Source organism: Peromyscus leucopus, chromosome 20, assembly GCF_004664715.2.
Source record: "Peromyscus leucopus breed LL Stock chromosome 20, UCI_PerLeu_2.1, whole genome shotgun sequence".
NCBI lineage: Eukaryota > Metazoa > Chordata > Mammalia > Rodentia > Cricetidae > Peromyscus > Peromyscus leucopus.
Genome location: NC_051080.1, coordinates 11537842 through 11556788, shown reverse-complemented (window position 1 = coordinate 11556788; position 18947 = coordinate 11537842). Strand labels below are relative to the sequence as shown.

General features: G+C 41.1%; 1 protein-coding gene across 2 annotated transcripts in view; it reads left to right on the top strand.

Moving 5' to 3' along the window:
- Pdzrn4 (PDZ domain containing ring finger 4) overlaps nt 1-18947 on the top strand; it is a 368271-nt gene that overhangs the window by 282560 nt on the left and 66764 nt on the right. For both annotated transcript variants that reach the window (XM_028869265.2, XM_028869266.2), the window contains 2 exons: nt 8342-8598; nt 11587-11689. In XM_028869265.2, the coding sequence (XP_028725098.1) occupies nt 8342-8598; nt 11587-11689 (360 nt within the window). The remainder of the gene's footprint in view (nt 1-8341; nt 8599-11586; nt 11690-18947) is intronic.

Sequence of the window (18947 nt, the reverse complement as noted above, 5' to 3'; positions counted from 1 at the left end):
AGTTTTTTTTATCCACTTAAGATTGTGCCACCAATATAATGAAAAACTAATTACTTTTAAAAACATGACATTTACTTTTCATACATCTAAAAACTTCTATATGCTTATTATAAGTCGTCACTCAGATACATAATCTTAGAACTATTTGTCAATGTAGAACTGACTGGGGGAGCAACTTTGTGCAATCAGATATCAGCACCCCATCACATGTGTTCACTGGGTCATCAGAATATATACTTGATTCAGTTAAGAATATTCACTGGCATCTAGCCCCCAATTTAGTCTCCATGAGCATATAACCACACCACTATTTAGTCTGTATGAGCATAGCCCCATGCCCCCCGATAAAGAGCCCTCCACCATTATTTAATCTGCATGAGCATAGCCCACTCCAACTGTCTAGTCTGCCCGAGGATAGCCCCATTCCACTATTTAGTGGGCATGAAGATAACCCCATGCCTCTACTTGTCCTGGAACTTTATGCTTGGCATCTCCACTCTTCTTCTTTGCCTTGGACTATCTGGCATCCTATTTTTTTTCATAGTGTGTCTCCTTTCCCACTTACCTTGAGTCAAGTGGCTTACATACCTTTTCAGGTCATAGTCCTCACCCTCTGAAAATGACCAGCCTGTTACCCAATGCCAACTAAGCCGATATTTGCAGTTGTACTGTAATTGAACTGAAATTACTTCATTGAAATAGAACTGTAGCATGCTTGAGATATCCTTATCAAACTTCCAGTTGTTAGAGTGACAGATGCAATTGTACAATTTGCTATACGGCAAATTTGATTTCTCACTCATTCCCTCTCAAAAATCCCTTCACAGAAGTCCGTCCTCTTTCCTACAGCATGCTTGAATCAAACTGTAACCCCTTATGAAACCCCTTTGCATAAAGGCTTCAAGCTCTGACCTGTGACTTGGCATATTTTAAAATCACATCTTTCCATAAGTTTTTCTTCCAAGCCTCTCTGTCCCCTTTTTGTCTTCCTCAAAATCAGCTTTCCTATTTCTACCAATGAAATATTACCATGTTTACACTAAGCATCAGGATTAGCTTTATACTCAGGTAGGTACCTTCTCTAGAGGGCTTCTCTACTTCCTGTCCTAAATTACAAAACAAATAAGCACTGTGCATTGTCCATACAAAATCATATTTAAGATTGGACTATAGAAGGATCTGGAAGGAAAGGAGGAAGAAGGCACGACAGTGATTTATCAAAATCATAAGGGCGGGATCCATGAAACACCACAACCCTTGATGGTTTGAAAACTCACTACTTGAAAAACTGGTCTTGTACTAATTATTTATTGATTTGCTGCACAGTTTTTTCACAGAATTAATGTTAGATATTATTTTTCTAATATTATTCCTCCTAGCCATACCTGTAGATAACTGAGCAAGGCCACTGCCAGAATAAAATCCTAATTAATCTATTCTTTCTTCTGTTGTGAAAGCTGTAATTTATAAAATGGTGACCTTTTGGAAGGCTAACAATATGTTGATGAACTTCAAGTGAAGTGAAAAAAAACTGTGTTTATTATTAGTAGTCCTCACATTTTCTAGGCGCTCACATGGGGCATTAGAGCCTTTAAAGGTCAGAGACCTCCTTACTTTGAGAGATATTAAATGGCTTATGAAAATAGAGGCCAGCCATATGGTAACTGATAGAAAAGGGCACTACCCAATAGACAAGTAAGATAGTTGAGATTACATTGACTGTCCTTTTTAAAGATTGTATTTGACTGTCCTTAGAGCAAAGAATTAAATTTGCATATAAATGCCATGGTTGTGAACAAATAAGTGCACAGGTCATAGAATCAACAGCAAATGATCTTACTGTATAAATATTAATATAACTGGCATACATTGAATGTTGCCATGAGAACTAGTGGGTATTTTTGCATCCTAAAATACTTTTCTTTAAATTTTACATTTCTGCAGATTTTATTATACAGACTAAAATTGTCAAAATTAATCTTAGCCCATAGTACACAAGGAATGATTGTGGAAAGAAGCTCATTTTTAATATAATATTTATTTTTTCGAGAGCTCTATACATAGGTGAGGTGTATTTTTATCATATCTACTCCTCCCCCTTGCCACCATCCAACTTTCCTGGAATCCCCATAACATATCCCCTTTGCTACTTTATGACTTCTTTTTTGTTTTTAACTCACTGAGTCCATATGCTGCCCATATGCATACATGTGAGGAGTCACAAACGAGCATTAGAAGCCTACCAGTGACCATATCCACAAAGAAAATTGACTCACCCTTCCCAACAGCCAAGAAGTGCCAATAGCGTCTCAGCCAGGGGTAGACCTGCTGAGCCCCTCCTCTATCCATGCTGGAATTTTGATTGGCTGGATCTTGCAAAGCTCCTATGACGGTGACCTCGGCTACTTGAGTTGGTGAATGCAATGGCCATGTCATATCCAGAAGACAGCATTTTACATGGCTCCTTCCCTCTCCTAGCTCTTACATTCTTTATGTCCCTTCTTCTGGGATGTTACATGAGCCTTGAGGTGGGGGTAGCATTTATGGCTAAGCGCTCGTAGGCATTTATTCTCAGTTATGTCTCTCTGTAATAAGTAGTGCTCACTATAAAAAGAAGCTCCTCTAACGAAGATCGAGAACAGCCCAGGTCTATGGGTCCAAACATAAATATTTAGATGGCAGTTTGACAGTCATGGCCATTCAGCACTACAATGACCGGTTTCTTCCCAGGGCTCATGACTTCCCCATCCACTGACTTTTGAGCAGGTTTACAGTTTTACAGTTTCACACATAAATTCTCTCCTATGGAGCAGGCTTCAAACTCAGTCAGAAGGTATTTGATGACTTCCATACCATTTATGACACTATTGTACCATTAGGCACATTTTTACTGGAAGGTCAGTATTGTGTCATGCAGGGTCTACCCAGAGGCAAGACCACTGACGATTGCTCTTCCCCATCAGTCGGCATAGCACCTCCTCACACTATGGAAGCTAAGCAGCAGAGGGGAAGTTTCCTCGTCATTTCCAGCTCAGTTTTGCTATGTCCTGCCACCCAAGTATGTGTTACCATTTTGTCATTTTTCACATCTTTGGTTAGTATTACTCTAAGGCGTTTTGTTTGTTTTCTTCTTGGTGAGTGGAATTGTTTCCTTGATTTCTTTCCCAATATATTTGTCATTGTATACTGTGAGATTACTGATCTTTGCATATTTGTTTTATATGCTACAATTTTGATTAAAGTGATCATCTGTTCTACAGAGTTTTCTGGTGTTGTTAGTCTCATGTGTAGAATTACATCATTGGTAAATAGAAATACTTTGACCTTTTTCTTTCCTATTTGTTTCTCTTTTATATGCTTTTCCTGATTATCGCTATAGCTAAGACTTCCATGGCTATATTGAATATGAGTGCAGATATTGGACAACCTTGTCTTCTGCCTGATTTCAGTGGGGAAAAGCTTTGGGTTTTACCTCATTTAATAAAACATTGGCTACAGTACTGTCATATATAACCTTTACTATATTAAGGTATGTTCCTTCTATCCCAAGTTTCTTCAGGACTTTATGATGAGATACTAGATTTTGTCAAAAGCTTTTTATGTGCCTATCAAGATGACCATGTGATTTCTATCCTTGAGGCCATTTATGTAATCTATAACACTTATTGAATTATATATTTTGAACCACACCTTCACATATGGAGTAAAGCTGATTTGATCATGGTGAATAATTTTTTTGGTGTGTTTTAAAATTAAATCAGCAAGTTTTTTTTTTTTAGATTTTTAGCATAGAAAAAGGGTTATATATATATATATATAAATTCTACATATATATATATATATATATATATATATATATATATATATATATGTTTTGTCTGTATTTCTGTGTACCACATGAATGTCATATCCCTGGAGGCCAGAAGAGTATATTGCATCCTCTGGAACTGGAGTTACAGTTGATTATGATTTGCTGGGTGGGTGCTAGGAGCTGAACCTGGGTCCTCTGTGGGAACTTGGAGGTAGGGGCTGGTGCAGAGTCTATGGAGGAATGCTGCCAACTGGCTTGCTCAGTCTGCTTTCCTATATACACGGAGACCACCTACCTAGGGGTGGCACCACCCAAAATGGGTTGAACCCTCACATATTACTTACTAGTTAAGAAAATGCACACAGATTTGCCTACAGCCCAATCTTATGGGTCCATTTATTTGAAAGTCCGTCCTCTCATGTGACTCTAGATTGTGTGGTTGACATAAACCCAGCCAGCACCATGTGCTTCAGCGTTTCTCTCTAGCTCATTTCAAGAATCGATTTTTGTTCTGTTTTAGGAATCATATAATGGTAAAAGATTGTTTTGGTTTTTCTTGTGTGTTTCCTAAATGTCTCCTATATGTGGCTTGGCACCTCTTTCCTTCTCTGGGAAATGTTCCCTTATGAGTCTTTTGGAAATGTTTTCTACGCCTTTAAAACAAGCTTACACTTCTATGCCTAATAAACACAGGTTTGTTATTTTCAGAGTATGACTTGTATACTGGGATGTTCACTGGGGCCTTGTTATTGTTAGAATATCTTTGTCCTTGTTAGATTGCTCCAGTTCCTCTGCCACATGTTCAGGCTCCCATGTTCTGTCTTCTCATTAATGCATTCTATCAATGAGATTTTAGAAAGGTTTTTTTTTTTTTTTTTTTGACTCACTGTGCTTTTTATCACCAGCATTTCAAACACAATGTTTTCCCACTATTTCTTTTTGTTGAATTCCTCTTTCATATCATCCATAGACTTCCTTATTTCATTAAGTTCTTGTTAGTTTCTATGTTTCTCTATATATAAATGAACATAATCATAATAATTGAGTTCCCTGTGCTTTCATCTAACTCACACTAATAACTCTTTTATAGGAGTTATGCAGTGTAAGGGTCTTTTTTCGGGGGATGGGGGAGCTACACATATTTTTGTTTTGTTGCTTGGTTTATTTTTTATAAACTACATTTATTTCAGTTGAGGTATTTGCATTTTTCATATAATACTGGGACATAGTAGAGTTGAATATGTTGTTCAGAAAATAATTTCTCAATTCAGGAGCCCAGGGTGTCTTGTGCAAGCTCTGGGTTATTCCCTGAATATGACATTAACTGGGAGAGCAGTCCCAGGTAACATCACTACTCTTCAAATATCATACTAGCCAAATAAATAACAGTGGCCCTTTTGACTTCAGTAACTGTTGGAAGATAAATAACCTGGGGTAATGTGGAGTTTATTCAAATTTTAGTTAATAAGATTAGGAGTATGAGGAAAGTAGGGTGGGTAAGGGTAAAGATTAAGTCTTGGGTCAACTTTGTGAAGTAGCAAGGAGGGAAAAGTTGGAATACTGTTGAGAAAAGTCACCAATGTGAAGAGAAGGGGAGGATGTGAGGATTAGAAAGCCACAGAAAAAAAAAGACATAGGAATGGGGGTGGGGTATGAGATAGATTGAAAAGTATACTGAAGAATGCCTTCTAGTGAACTGGGTGGAGAATGGTCACAAAACCCCAAGGAATATACAAACAAGAGCAAAACCATCATGACACATGTATGCAAGAGCGGAAAAGTAGAAAAAAAAAACCATAAGAAATAAAGAGAAGATGGTGTGCTGGTAGAGGTGAGCTGAGTTGAAGGATGAGGTTCTCAGATCCTCTGTCTCTAGCAGGTTCTATGTAGTACTGGTAGTTCGCTGGAGCCCCTGGCCTCTTCTAGTTCTGTAGATCTGGTGTATATGAGGAACAAGACTTCTTTTTCCCATCGGACTGCTCTTTCCAGGGCAGCTTTCTAGGCAGGTTGGTGTGGTACCAATTGGAGAGGGTTTCCAGAGGAGCTCTGGTTCTCAGCTTTCCTGCCTGTTTCTCTGAAGAGATCTCCACTAGCTTCAATCAGACATGTATAGACATTGTCTCTTTACAGAGCAAGAGCTTCGCCTGTTTTAAATTGTTGTTCTCTTTCACAAGTTTCAGCGGCGAGGTTCCTAGTCTGACATACACCTTATCTGGCATACGCCAGGCTCTAGAAACTAAGTTTTTAAAGTCATTCTTGCTTTGAAGGTCACGAAAACAAGTATGAATACTGAACATAAAAATTAGGTTAACACATAGGCAAGACATCCAGCCACCTCAGGGAAAAACTAGATTAATGGCATTTTCTGTCTCCTGCTTGCTGACAGACACACTTTATGCATCAGTAGAGTTTAATGTGTGATTGAGGCAAGCCTGACCACACATTTCTCCTGTCTTTAGACATTGCTTGAAGCTCCTTCCAAGGGATGTGATACTTTACCCTGTCACTGTCAGATAGAGGTTGTTTTTTTTTATGCAAGACTGTCATAAAGGTAACATAGCAACGAAGTTCCAGGAGAGGGCAAATGGGTAGGGATACACTGGGAGTTCTTTCAGGGGGAAATGGTGTGGAACACAGCAGGAAAGAGTTCACTAAATTTAAGGGTAAAAAGATGGAGATGTGTGGGCAACTGTCACTTCTGTTCAGACCTTGAAGCTGCTCATTGTTGCTTCTTCTTTCTCATAATCTGAAACTCATAAATACTGACCATACTGGAATACATGGAGGATGACAATGTTCATCATGGGATTATACTTGTACATTCTGGCCTCTGTTTATTATTCTCTATCTATCCTCTGGGAGATAATGGTGGCCCTGGCCCTGGGGCACAGTCATCCAGAACAAACTCAAGGAATGAATTACTGTGTGCTTGGGGGGTCCTGTGTCCACATATCCTATCTGCCCAAGTCAAACACTCCAAGGAGGTATCAATGTAATTTTAGGATCCTTTTCCAAGTTCAGTACACAGAGACAAGAATCAGAATGTGAACGAACAAGTTGGTGAATGTGTGCGTGTGTGTTGCTAAGTGCCAATCAGTTCTCCGAGTCTCCCTAGTGATCCAACAATGGAACTGGGACGTATTTTGCCAATGTGGGAACTTAATTGCTCATTTTTTTGAGGGCACATTAACTCTTTCAGGGTCCATTGAGCAAATTAGATATCCTAGGTCATTAAACTTGTCTCTATATGATGTGATGCTTTCACCTGGAATCATTCCCCATTGCCTCACACTTGTTCTGAGCAGACACAATTTCTTTGTCTACTCAAAGAGAGAGAATGTGCTCATTTGATTGTCAGCAATTGTTCCACAGCCAACATGAGTTCCTTTCCTTGTGAGACACTTGGGGCTCTTTAAGAGTTTGTCAGCTCGTGGTCAGGCAGTTATCATTGCTTCACCAACAAACCAATGGCTCAGATAAATGTCTAGGAATGACACCATTTAGGATGTTTTGGACAGTATTTTGCAACTAAATATCTCTTCATATTAACAAAAGCCAAGATTAATTAATTTCACATAATTCTGCCGTCTAGAGATATTAAAAGAACCTCTACTGACAGGGTCTGTCATCAGGACCTATTTGAGGTCCTGCAATAGTTTGGAACCATTTAAGAGCAGTCTGGGAAAGGATTAGGAAACTATGAAGAAAGTTGGGGTTATACAAACACTGTCACTGGCCCTTACAAGACAGGCGAGGAAGAGTCCCACAAAATGCAAATGGTCTGTTACTGTTGGCAGATAATAAGGGAGAGGAGATGACAAATTCACCCATCTTTCGTGTCTGAAGCTACCTTGAAGAAGTTAGGTGCTGGAATGGGTGAGGATCCTGAAGGGGTGTGCAGTCCTGTCTCAAAGGAATTTAGAATAGTGCTCATTTGGGGCATGTCGGAGTCATCTGGGTCTTATCAAAATGTTAATTCTGACTCAGCAGGTCTGGGATAGATTCAGGGGCTCTGCATGTTCCCAATCTTTTCTGTGATGTTGATGCTACTGGTTGATGGGTCATGCTGAATTGTTATGGTTTAATACGATGCATGCATTCAATAACATGGTCTTGAATAAACAAGAATATAAAGAAATTGGGCAATATCCTGAAAAAGTACATTTCAAATGGATTTTCAGTTAAGTAAACAAAAGATTGATAATTTTTTTAAGTGTTGTGTGCACACATAAGCAAAGTTTCTGTCTAGTGAAGATTTTCACCGACGTTTTCTGATGTAGTGTTAAACCATTAAAACTTTATTAATAATTCTGATGGTGTTTTATTAATCAACTTCAGGTACTTCATAAAGAATATAAAAGTGATTTTTTTATTCCCAATTTGTTGATTCCTTATATTGACAGATAGTTCAAAAAATGTCAATATCTGATTCAATATTCCTTCAAACAATTCATATGCGTGCCGGTCAGTCTATGCTGGAGGCTCTGTGTTCTTTACTCTGAGACGTGCACTGTCCTTGTGTCTTCACAGGTCAATGGCAAGGATCTGTCAAAGGCCACCCATGAGGAGGCAGTGGAAGCATTTCGAACCGCCAAGGAGCCCATCGTGGTGCAGGTGTTAAGGCGGACTCCCCTCAGCCGACCAACGTTCGGCATGGTCCCGGAAGTACAGCTCACGAACGCCAGCACACAGACGGACATCACTTTTGAACACATCATGGCCCTGGCCAAGCTCCGACCCCTCACCCCTCCAGTGCCAGACACCTGTCCATTTCTGCTTTCTGACAGGTATCTAGTGCTCTCTCTCTCCCCCCTTTCTTCTAAAGCCCTGTTTATTAGCCATTCACCACTTATGGCAGGCATTAGAAAGAACCAGACACCCCAGAAGTTGACAGTTCCAGGGACAGCTTCCCAGCTCTGTTCAGAAATATCTCCCCACTGGCTGTGTGTGCTCTCCATGAGTTCTCAAGCTGTCCCTGCTGCTCCTGCCCTCCCTGGCCACACAGTTAGCTGTGCTCTGAAATCAGACTTTCCAAGGCACAGTGAACAGCTCGGCTCTGCTTCGCTCCCCTTCCTCTCCCTACCCTTCAAGGCTCAGAGTGCTAGTCAGGGAAAGAACTTTTCTCACCAAAGCTGCCAAAAAGCCTCATTAAGACTCGGGTGAAAGTGACAATGCTGGCACCACGGTCCCCTCTGTGAGTCACCCTCTCTCCCTTGCTATTCCTGACACAAGAATCTGGGAAATTGATTTAATTCAACTAGAGTTCTGCAAAGGAACCAATTACCAGATACACTGAGATGCAAACAAAGGGTCCCGGCTTTCCCGGCGTAAACACAACACTCTGAAATAAGCAGCAATTAAAGGAATTTTCCTCCCAATTTTACCAAGTTGGAAGGTGGGGTATTTTATTTAAACAACGTCACCTGTCTGTTTTGTTCTCCGTGTTTAGTAATTTTCACACATTGTCGGGAGTCTGCTTCCTGAGAGCAACGGTCCCTTCAGGCTGCATTTTCACTGCGTTCTTTTCCAGCCCCTATTTTGTAAAACACCCGTGTTATTGTGCACAGCCCCAGCCTATTAGTTCCTTCCTTGGTCTGTTCCAGTGAGCCACAGGTACACAATGGGCTCACCCTGGAACCCTAAGGAACACTAATAGAGCCCCAGTCTTGCCTCGAGCCAATTAATTAAGAAATTTTAGAGTGGACTCAAGCAACAACCATTTTTCTTTTTTTTTTTTTATTAAGGATTTTTTTTATTCATTTTAGATACCAACCACAGATCCCCAACTCTTCCCTCCTCTTACCTCTCCACCTCCCCTGCCTACAACCCACCTCCCCTTCTCTCTTCCAAAAAGGTAAGGCCTCCCAAGGGGAGTCAGCAGAGCCTGCTTGATTCAGTTGAGGTGGGTCCAAGCCGCTCCCCCTGCATCGAGGCTGTGCAAGGTGTCCCACCCTAGGCAATGGGCTCCAAAAAGCCTGCTGATACACCAGGGATAAATCCCGATCTCACTGCCAGCCCACCCCCTCCAGCAGATCAAGCTACACAACTGTCTCACTTACACAAAGGGTCTAGTCCAGTCCCATGGGAGCAACAGCCATTTTTCCAACATTCCTCAAGGCAATGCTACTGTACCAGCAAGTTTTTGAAACTACCTTTTGAGACTGCAGCTTACAAGAGGGCCACAGGCTGTGTGTTTAGTTGTCTGTGTTCATTCCCCCATTATGTAATCAGTAACTCTTGTATCAGGCACAGTACTAGGTACAAAAAAAATGAAATTATGAACAGATATAAAGCCAGTAGCCCCTAGTATTTATATTCTGCAGTGGGAATGAACAATAAGAAAACAAACAAGTGAAATTCATGAATACATCCTGACACACAGTAGCCTTGCAGAAAATGCTTTCTTGAATGAACAGGAAGTTAGCTTTTATTATCTAACTTTAACACGTTTCAGGTAATATTCCAAGCATTTTAAATTACTACCTCACTGATCCTCACAGAAGCCTTAGGGCAGAGTGCCTATATTATTAACATCCTGATGTTGCAGGTAAGGACACATACGTGAAGGTCCTTGGCCAAGATAGCATAGCAAGGAAGTTCCAGCCGCCAGCTTCTAATCTGGGTGAAGACTGGCATTCCTTAACTTGAGACGCTTCCCCTAAAGTCCCACAGCTCTCAGCTTTGCTGCAGCATCCCTGTCCTCACCACGTGACCCCACAATGTCCATATTTTCCTTTTAATTATTTCCTTATGCTAAAATGGCCACTCTGCTGCTTTCCTCACTTAATAGGGCAAAGATTGGATTTTGTGCATGAGCATGTTTCCAGGACTTGGCACAGAGCCTGGCATCTGGAAGGCACTCAGGAAATGTTTGTGAAATGACTAAGGTCTTTCTTATGGCAGTGTTCCCTCCTTCCCAGCTGAAGGGCAAAGGGAATGCATCTGTGCCCCAGACGGGAGTTACCACTTTCTCCTTGTTTGCAGAGAAAGGGGGATGTATCTACCTGGTGTACAAGCAGCCAGGATGTTGCCTTGTCCTGCCTCCTTTGCTAGTTGGTCTCATATTGCTTAGCTTTAACAGCCCAGCAGCGGTAAAAAAAAGATGCAGGGGAGAACTTAATCTGACCTTGCAAGAGGACACGGCCATAGGCCTCCCCGTTTAGACAAACGAGAGCTAGTTTATGCTAATCGAATTTACTGGACAGTGTCCACAGTGGCAGAGAGCTGTCACCAGGAATGTTTTTACTGTTTGTTCACATGCCCTTTATCAAATGGTTAGGCCATGAGAGAGAACGGTGGGGTGGGGTCTTGAGAAACAGACAGCAATGTGGGTATATTTTATAGGCTGAAAAACATGTGCTTTAGAAAATGCCAATGAACCAATTTGAAAATGCCAATTTGGATCTGGAATGTTGCCCCAGAGTAGGTTGCAATTCTAAATGCAATATGCCTAGGCAGGTGTTGTCACACTCAGTGAAATGGAACCAAGTCAGAGAGTCCATGAAGCACTAGGGACCATGGGAAAATTCACATTGGTGTCATTGCAAAATGGATCGAGAACCCAGAACCTTCCCCTTAACCATCAGACATAGGGCATTGATGGGCCTTACCAATGGGGAGAGAAAAAAGCCAGTGCTTCTATTGAAGGCAGGATCACTTTAAGCACAGACAGATCTTATCCCACAGCTGGAAAGACTAAGGTGCAATTCTAAACATTTTAGCCATGAAAGCCATCCTTGTGACCCATGGCTGACTTGCTGCTGCGTTCCCCACAGCTGCCATTCTCTCCATCCGATGGAGCACGGATTTTATGAAGACAATGAGTATGTTTCCAGCTTGCCCGCCGATGCCGACAGAGCAGAAGACTTCGAATATGAGGCAAGACCATTTCCTTTCATGTTTCTTCATGAAGTATGGTTGAGGGGGTTTGCATAACAAAGAAGTTCATTTAGTCTCAGAAATAGCATGTCTGCTGCATGCCTAGAATAAGAGCTTTCAAATAGTTTGGCATTAGTTACTTATCTATAATATTTTAAGTGTGTTGCAAAAATATTTGCACAGCGGTGTCAGCTTGAAAACAATTTGCTTACAACTTTATTGTTTCGTGTGTGTGTGTGTGTGTGTGTGTGTGTGTGTGTGTGTGTGTGTGTACTTTAATGGCAGCTACATTCGCCCATTTTAACATACACGAAGTCTGGAAGTTTAGAAAGGAAATTGTTATTTTCCTCGTGTAGTCTGGTATTAATTGGTTAAATATATTTAATTTAGTTTAATTCTCTTTAGCAAACCTATTTTCTCTGTATCATGATTCAGGTGTGAATTGCAAAGAGCAGTTTCAGGCCTGTTTTAGAAACAGACTGACTGTGCAGCACTAGTTAAACTGTTAAACAGTCTTCACACGGAGTACTAGGCAGCCCACATGCAGCCCATAACACTTCACAAAGCCCATCCATCCAATGACTATTTAAAACATCCCACAAAAGCTAGAGGGTTTCTCCTGACACTTCTTTACTTCTGCAGTCTATGAATCTTGGCTTTGGCATACTTTGACATTTGGAAATACAGTGGGTTGAGGGGGAGGAGACACTGGCAAACAGACAAAGCTCCCACGATTATCTGCCCTTTAATGCCTCAGATGATGTCATACAAGTTCAGCGAAGTGTTCGTTCCATTTTACAAGCAGGAAATCCTGAAATCTCTTCCCTTAGGAGGATCTGAAATCAAATAAGGCCAACTCAGTGGAGCTCACCTAAAGCAAACAGACATTTATTTGAAATCTTCCCTCTGCAAAAGTCATCACTAGTGGTTATGGAAAGTCATTATTTCCCTGCACCTGGGGTTCAGAAAGATGGGCATTGACACCTAGTATCTGACTTTTGTCATTGTTGTTTGTGCTGGTCCTTAAGAACGATTTCAGAAACGTGTTCACATATAGGTATGCACTAAGATATCCATTACATATCATCTAGTGGTGAAAAAAATAAAAATGTCATCATGGAGTCACCTATTGAAATAATTTAGCATAAATTGTTTTTCAGTTAATGCATATTGGGTTTAGGAGTTGGAATTGCCTACATAACTTCAACTCCTTATTTAGTTTGTGTCTTACAGCTTTATTAAAATAAGACAATGTTTCAGGTAGGCCTGGAAGGAAAGTAAGCATGGTAACAGCAAAGAGTCTTTTAATTATTAATATGTCATTGAAATACCATAACACAGACAGATTTCTTTCCAATTCTGTAGGGCTTACCGGGCCTGAACCATGCCCTCATTTTGGTCAGCATCTATCTTTAGTACATGCTAACATCAAGATAATGACATTATTAAATGTTCAGACAAGCTCTTCATAGCCTGCAATCTCAACTAATCACACCACCATTGTGGTTAATTTGCTGTCAACTGTGATTTTTGTTGCCAAAGGTACCTTTCTGAATGACTGAAATAGAGCATGTTCTTATGTCTGGTGGTGGTGGTGCACACCGTTAATCCTGGGACTTGAGAGGCAGAGGCAGGAGAATCTCTAAGTTCAAGGCCATCCTGGTCTACTTAGTGAGTTCCAGGACAGCCAGGGCTACACAGAGAAACCCTGTCTCAAAAAAAGGCAAAACAAAAACCCAACCAAACAAAAAAATGTCCTTATGATTTTAAATAAGGAACTGAAACATTTGCTATGGCCGTCTTCATCTTTGAGAGCACATACACATGAGAATATCGTACATGGTTAAAGGTCAGAAGGAGACATAGGCAAATGCCTGAAGGATGTCACTCAATTTAACAGAAAACAATTGTTCTTCCCAGAACTCTTCAATTTGCTATGGTAGCATACAGGAATAACACACAGCAGCCCTTGTGGCACACTTCAGATTAGATTATAAAATCTACCCCATCCACTGCCATCAGCAGAGCCTGTCCTGAGCACAGTTTCCAGTGGGGAGATGTAGAAATGGCAATCCCGTCTTCATCTTTTGCACAGTTACTGTTGGACCCGAAAGCTGACAGGCGGGGTGTTTCTGTGACCAGCTGAGATGAACTAAATTTCTCTGGGGTTTTATCATCACCCTATACATCTGAGAGTGAGACGAATGTGAGTGAACACCAGGAATGAAGAGAGCCTTTGCCAAGTACAGGAGGTAGATCCTGTGGTCAAAGAGAAGGCTCCAGCTCAGAATGAGAATGTTGTTCATCTTCTTTCTCAACAGGCATGCATATCATCCTGGCAATCAAAGAAGCAGGAAGTCCCCTGCCCCCCCACACACACACACTCACATGTATTTCCATACACATTCATTTGAATCAAGGAACTCAGCTCCCCTAAGTACAAGCTTGATGATGCTCCTGTTCTTCTGTCCCAGTGCAGCTTAATCTCTAGGGAAGAAATGTGGACAAGAAACATATGACCATACATTCTAATGGAGGATGACAGGGGTTGTGTAGAACAGTAAGATTAGGTCACTGAGGAGAGAGAATCGTGGGATTGGGGCAAGTTGTTCCTACATTATACCTAGTGGTCAGGGAATTCCTCTCTCATGAGATACCCAGGGAAAAGGAGAGATGGAGCCACATGGAAGGAACTTTCCAGAAACAGGGAAATGCAAGTCAAAGACCAAAGACAACTTAGCGAAGACAGGGCTTATTTGAGCTTGTAAATACAGAGGGTGGATAGTCCATGACTGTGGGGTAAAGGCATGGCGGCTGGAGCAGATGTGGGCTGAGACCTCACATCCCAAACTGTAGGCTGGAAGCCGAGAGACAGAGTGTGGCAAAGCTTCTTTAACTCTCAAAGCCTGGCCCCCAGTGACACACTTCGTCCAGCAAGGCCACACATCCTAAGCCTCCCCAAAGAGTGGCACCAACTGGAGACCAGGCATTTAAATGCCCAAACCAAGACGACAGGGAACATTTCTGACTCAAATCACTACAAGGCTTACAGCAGGGAGCTTAAAAAAAAAAAAAAAAAAAGGCCATTGATCCAGCTAAAGGCTACACTTACAGTGGGCAGAGGTGAGGCAGTGAGAAGGTGCTATCTGGAGTGGCCTTGCCCTGTGACTCTGAGATGGAGTTGCTGCAACAGAGCAGGAACTTGATCTGACCCCTACAACAACACTCTGGCAGTGGGGTGGGCATGGCAGGGGAGGAGCAAAAGTTTCAGCAGGGAAGCCGGTTGAGAGGGAGCAGTGGCTTGCATGTGCTCATGTTGGAGATGGGGCAGGGCACAGTTTGTAAGGATAACACCCAAGCAGAACAGAGGCTGGGTCTATGTATCTCTGTACCCATATCTTACCTCGGAACTGTCTAACAATTCACAGTGTAGTATTTAAAAAAAAAAAAAAAAGATACAATGAAATCTGCATTCACACAGCTGCTGGCATCCCTTGCTTGAAATGATCATAATAGATTCACCCTTTAAAAGCAGCATTTGGGGGTCTACAGACGGCATTCTGTGCTTGCTCAAAGGCAGACCATGCAGCAAGGATTTAGTCATGTTTTTTACAGACCAACTTATGACTGACTCAGAACCAGAGCTGATTATGTATCTTGGAAGTACATATAGAGAGATTTCAGTACATGAATTATTGAACCAATAGAACAGAACTTGTCTTACTATTTTATGAATGCATATATAGAATATTTTAAACATGCAGATCACTAACATTGATATATTACCAGTTTCCTTTAGAACCAAGATGGACAGGGACTATTTCTTTGGGGATGTTGTAGACCGTGTCAACATTATGGTGACTTTGGTGTGTTAGGGATCTCTATAAACTTTAATGACTCCCGCACCTCACCATGACCTACCACTGGTTTCCCCAAGAAAAATACTTGGCTGGGTTTAAAATCCCCCCCACTGTACTTCAGAATATCTCAGAGGACCAATATACATCAAAAGATTCACAGCTTGAAATTTGTTCTCTATTAAAAAAAATGATGGCACTTGTACTCTAATTAAAAAAGATACATGATTTTAATTTTATTTTTTGAGCGGGATGGGGGGGAGGAAAAAGTATCGAATTTAAACACTGTACCTATCTTAAGAGTTAGGATTCTTCCTGACAGAGGACCACAGAGGACTAGGCTTCTCTCCTTTATTTTCATTGTTCATTTTTCCCCCTTAGAGCCAGCCAAGGTTGAAATAAATCATAAATAGCCCTTAGCAAGTCAGAAGCAGGTCTCAAATCTGACCTCCACCAGAAATAATTTAAAGGAAAAGCCTCCAAGAAATAGAGCGTTCTCCATCTAACTCCTAATAAAGATGTGTTTGCCTCTGCAGGGAGGAAGCTGGGTTTTGTTGTTCTTTTGTTGTGTTTTGGTTTTGTAGGATTTACCCTTAAATCTTAAAAGTCAGGGCTGGTGGAAGAGTCAGAAATAACTAAAATTTTAATAATACAGCACATTGCAATACAAGGAAAAATTTCATCAACCATTTTGGGTCTTCAGGTGTTCATAAGTTAACTATGCTAATTGATACCACACATACTACTCCTCTCCCCAAGATCAAGGAGAAGTAACATACAGGTGTCTGAATTAAGTGCTCTCCCTGTGCTCATTATAAAATGAAAGCAATAGGAATTCTGAAATTCATTTGGACTGAGATTAAAAGTGGAAAGGAGAAGCCAGATGTCTATGTACATGTTAACTGGAAAGTGCAACACTCGAGCCAGTGTCTAAAACTAACAACATGCATTTAGCATATTAGCTTCCCTTGGCAATATTTACACAAAGCAAAAGGAAACCTTTGTACTGGGTGTCATTTTGCAAAATGCCACTCTTGGTGCTGGGTATATGCAGAGTATTTGTGAGAATTTAAGTTTATTGTATTTCTCTCACAGTTAAATAATGGTTATGAAGTATGCAGAGCTTCCTTAAACACACACACACACACACACACACACACACACACACACACACACACACACACACACCAGGATTGCCATTTAACAGTCATGCTTCTGGACAGCTTCGTGATTTGCATAGTGATTTGCCTCAGAGAAAAATCTCCCTAGTTGTACTGTGTAGAGCACTAAGTGTTTTTCTGGGTGGAAGCAGAACTTTGCCTCATAGTGGGGCCTTGGTAAATATTTGAAGATGGGATAAAGGAGGATATTGAAAGCCCATAGCTGTCTGTATGGACCAGCTTCTAAGGAGTTTAGACCCTTCCCCCCTCCTTCTCTGTATGAGGGAATTTAAAAGAAGCTGGGGCCACCATGCAGTGACAAGAATGTTCTCTTCCTTTCCAGAAGGTGTTTGCTCCTTGAATCATTTGTTTTAACACTATTATCTGTTCTGATCCAGTAAGTATTTCTAAGGAGGGGACAAAAAATGGTGCAAAATAAGAAATACAGTTAAAATAAAAGATATAGCTGTTATCTATATTAATTATCTTTATATGAAGTTATAAAACCCATACATGGTTATAAATTTCAATTTTTTCCTGTGTGTGTGTGTGTGTGTGTGTGTGTGTGTGTGTGTGTGTGTAAATTATTGACATTTATGGAATGTGTGTATGGTTCCATGTGCATGCAAGTGTGTTCACCTGCATGTAGAAGAAGCTGACCTTGGGAGTCATTGGTTACTTTCTAACTGATTATTTAAGGTGAGACTCTCGGTTGAAATAGAAGCTTGTGATACAGCTAGAGCTAGTCTGGCTCCAGGGAGCCCCTGTGTCCACCTTCCACGTGCTGGAATTGTAGATGAGTAACCATGCCCATCAGACATGTATGTGGTTTCTGGGGATCCAAACTCTAGTCCCCACACTTGTACAACAAGCACTTTAAACACTGAGCCATCTCCCCAGCCTGAACCTGAAACATTTTTTTTAACCTACCATTGTGGCTCCTTCCTTCATAACTGCTGCATGAATGTGCTCATTCAACATGAGTGAGACAGCAAAATGAACATTGGAGACTAGTGTCTATGCAGGAGCCCCATGATAACCAACAGTCTCTGGTAGTGAGGACATCTTATCCAAGAGCTTGAAAGTCAGTGTTGAAAGGAACTGGTTTGGATCTGAAGTATCATGGATCAAAAGGCCACAAGGAGGATTATCTATGTGTTGCAGTAGATTGAGAGCAGAGAGAAAATAAGGTAGAAACATCAAGAGTTCCTTATTCAGAACTGTTAGTACACTGCAGGTTGTATGTGAGCAGCCTCTTTCTTTCTGCCTGTCAAGTCACCGTTCACAGCCATGAAATATCCACAAGAATTTTAGATCACTGCCCAAACAGACAACAAAATCAACGTTTAGAAAACTCCCCTTAGTAAGAGTCAGGGTATGGAAAATTTTTAATTGAACCCTGATCTAGATGAAGCATGAAAATATTTTTATTACTTGAACATTAAAGGTCATATGTTAGTGTGTCCATAGAGAATTGACTCATTTGGAGTACCTGTTAATAGTCTTCTGTGCCCACCATCTTCTTAATTATGCCAGCTTAAATCTTGAAGGCCAGTCCAGTGATTTGTCATATATTAGGACTTGCACTTCCAGGCAGTGTGACCCATTTCTCCTTTCTACAATGGCAGTTCCTTGCCCTAGACATTATTCTGTCTCTAGGAAGGCTCTGGCTTCACTCAGATGGCAAGTCCTTTGTCTCTGTAGTCATCAGCAAAGTTGTCAGACCAAATATAATTTATGTGTACTTCCGATGGATTGTTGGCTGTTCATCACATTGACCAACTCCCTAAAATTTCCTTCAAATCTATCTGGTACTGAACATTCTGTGACCATTGTCATGATCCTGCCCCTCTAGGCATGAGGAACACAGATTTTCAGGCCAACAGTACTCAGGGAAAAGTGAGGGCTAGGCATAGCCTTTGCTTCATGCCTTTGCTTGTGGTTCTTCATCCCTAGATTTCCCTTCTGATAGTCTCTACCATTGATTCAAGATGAACCAAGCATCATCCCCTCAGAAGCATTCCACAATATCCTCCTCACTTAGAAGGCATTCTCGCCCACCTGTGTTTTGGTGCCTCATTCTGCATTCAGTTTCTGCTTTTTATTTTCTTCTCTCAATTCCATCCATATGCACTTTTTTGTCCATTGTTTTGTGAGTCAGGGTCTTGGTCTAGCTAATGCTGGCCTCAGATTCCTAATCCTCCTACTTCAACCCTTCTACGATTACAAGCATGCATTCAC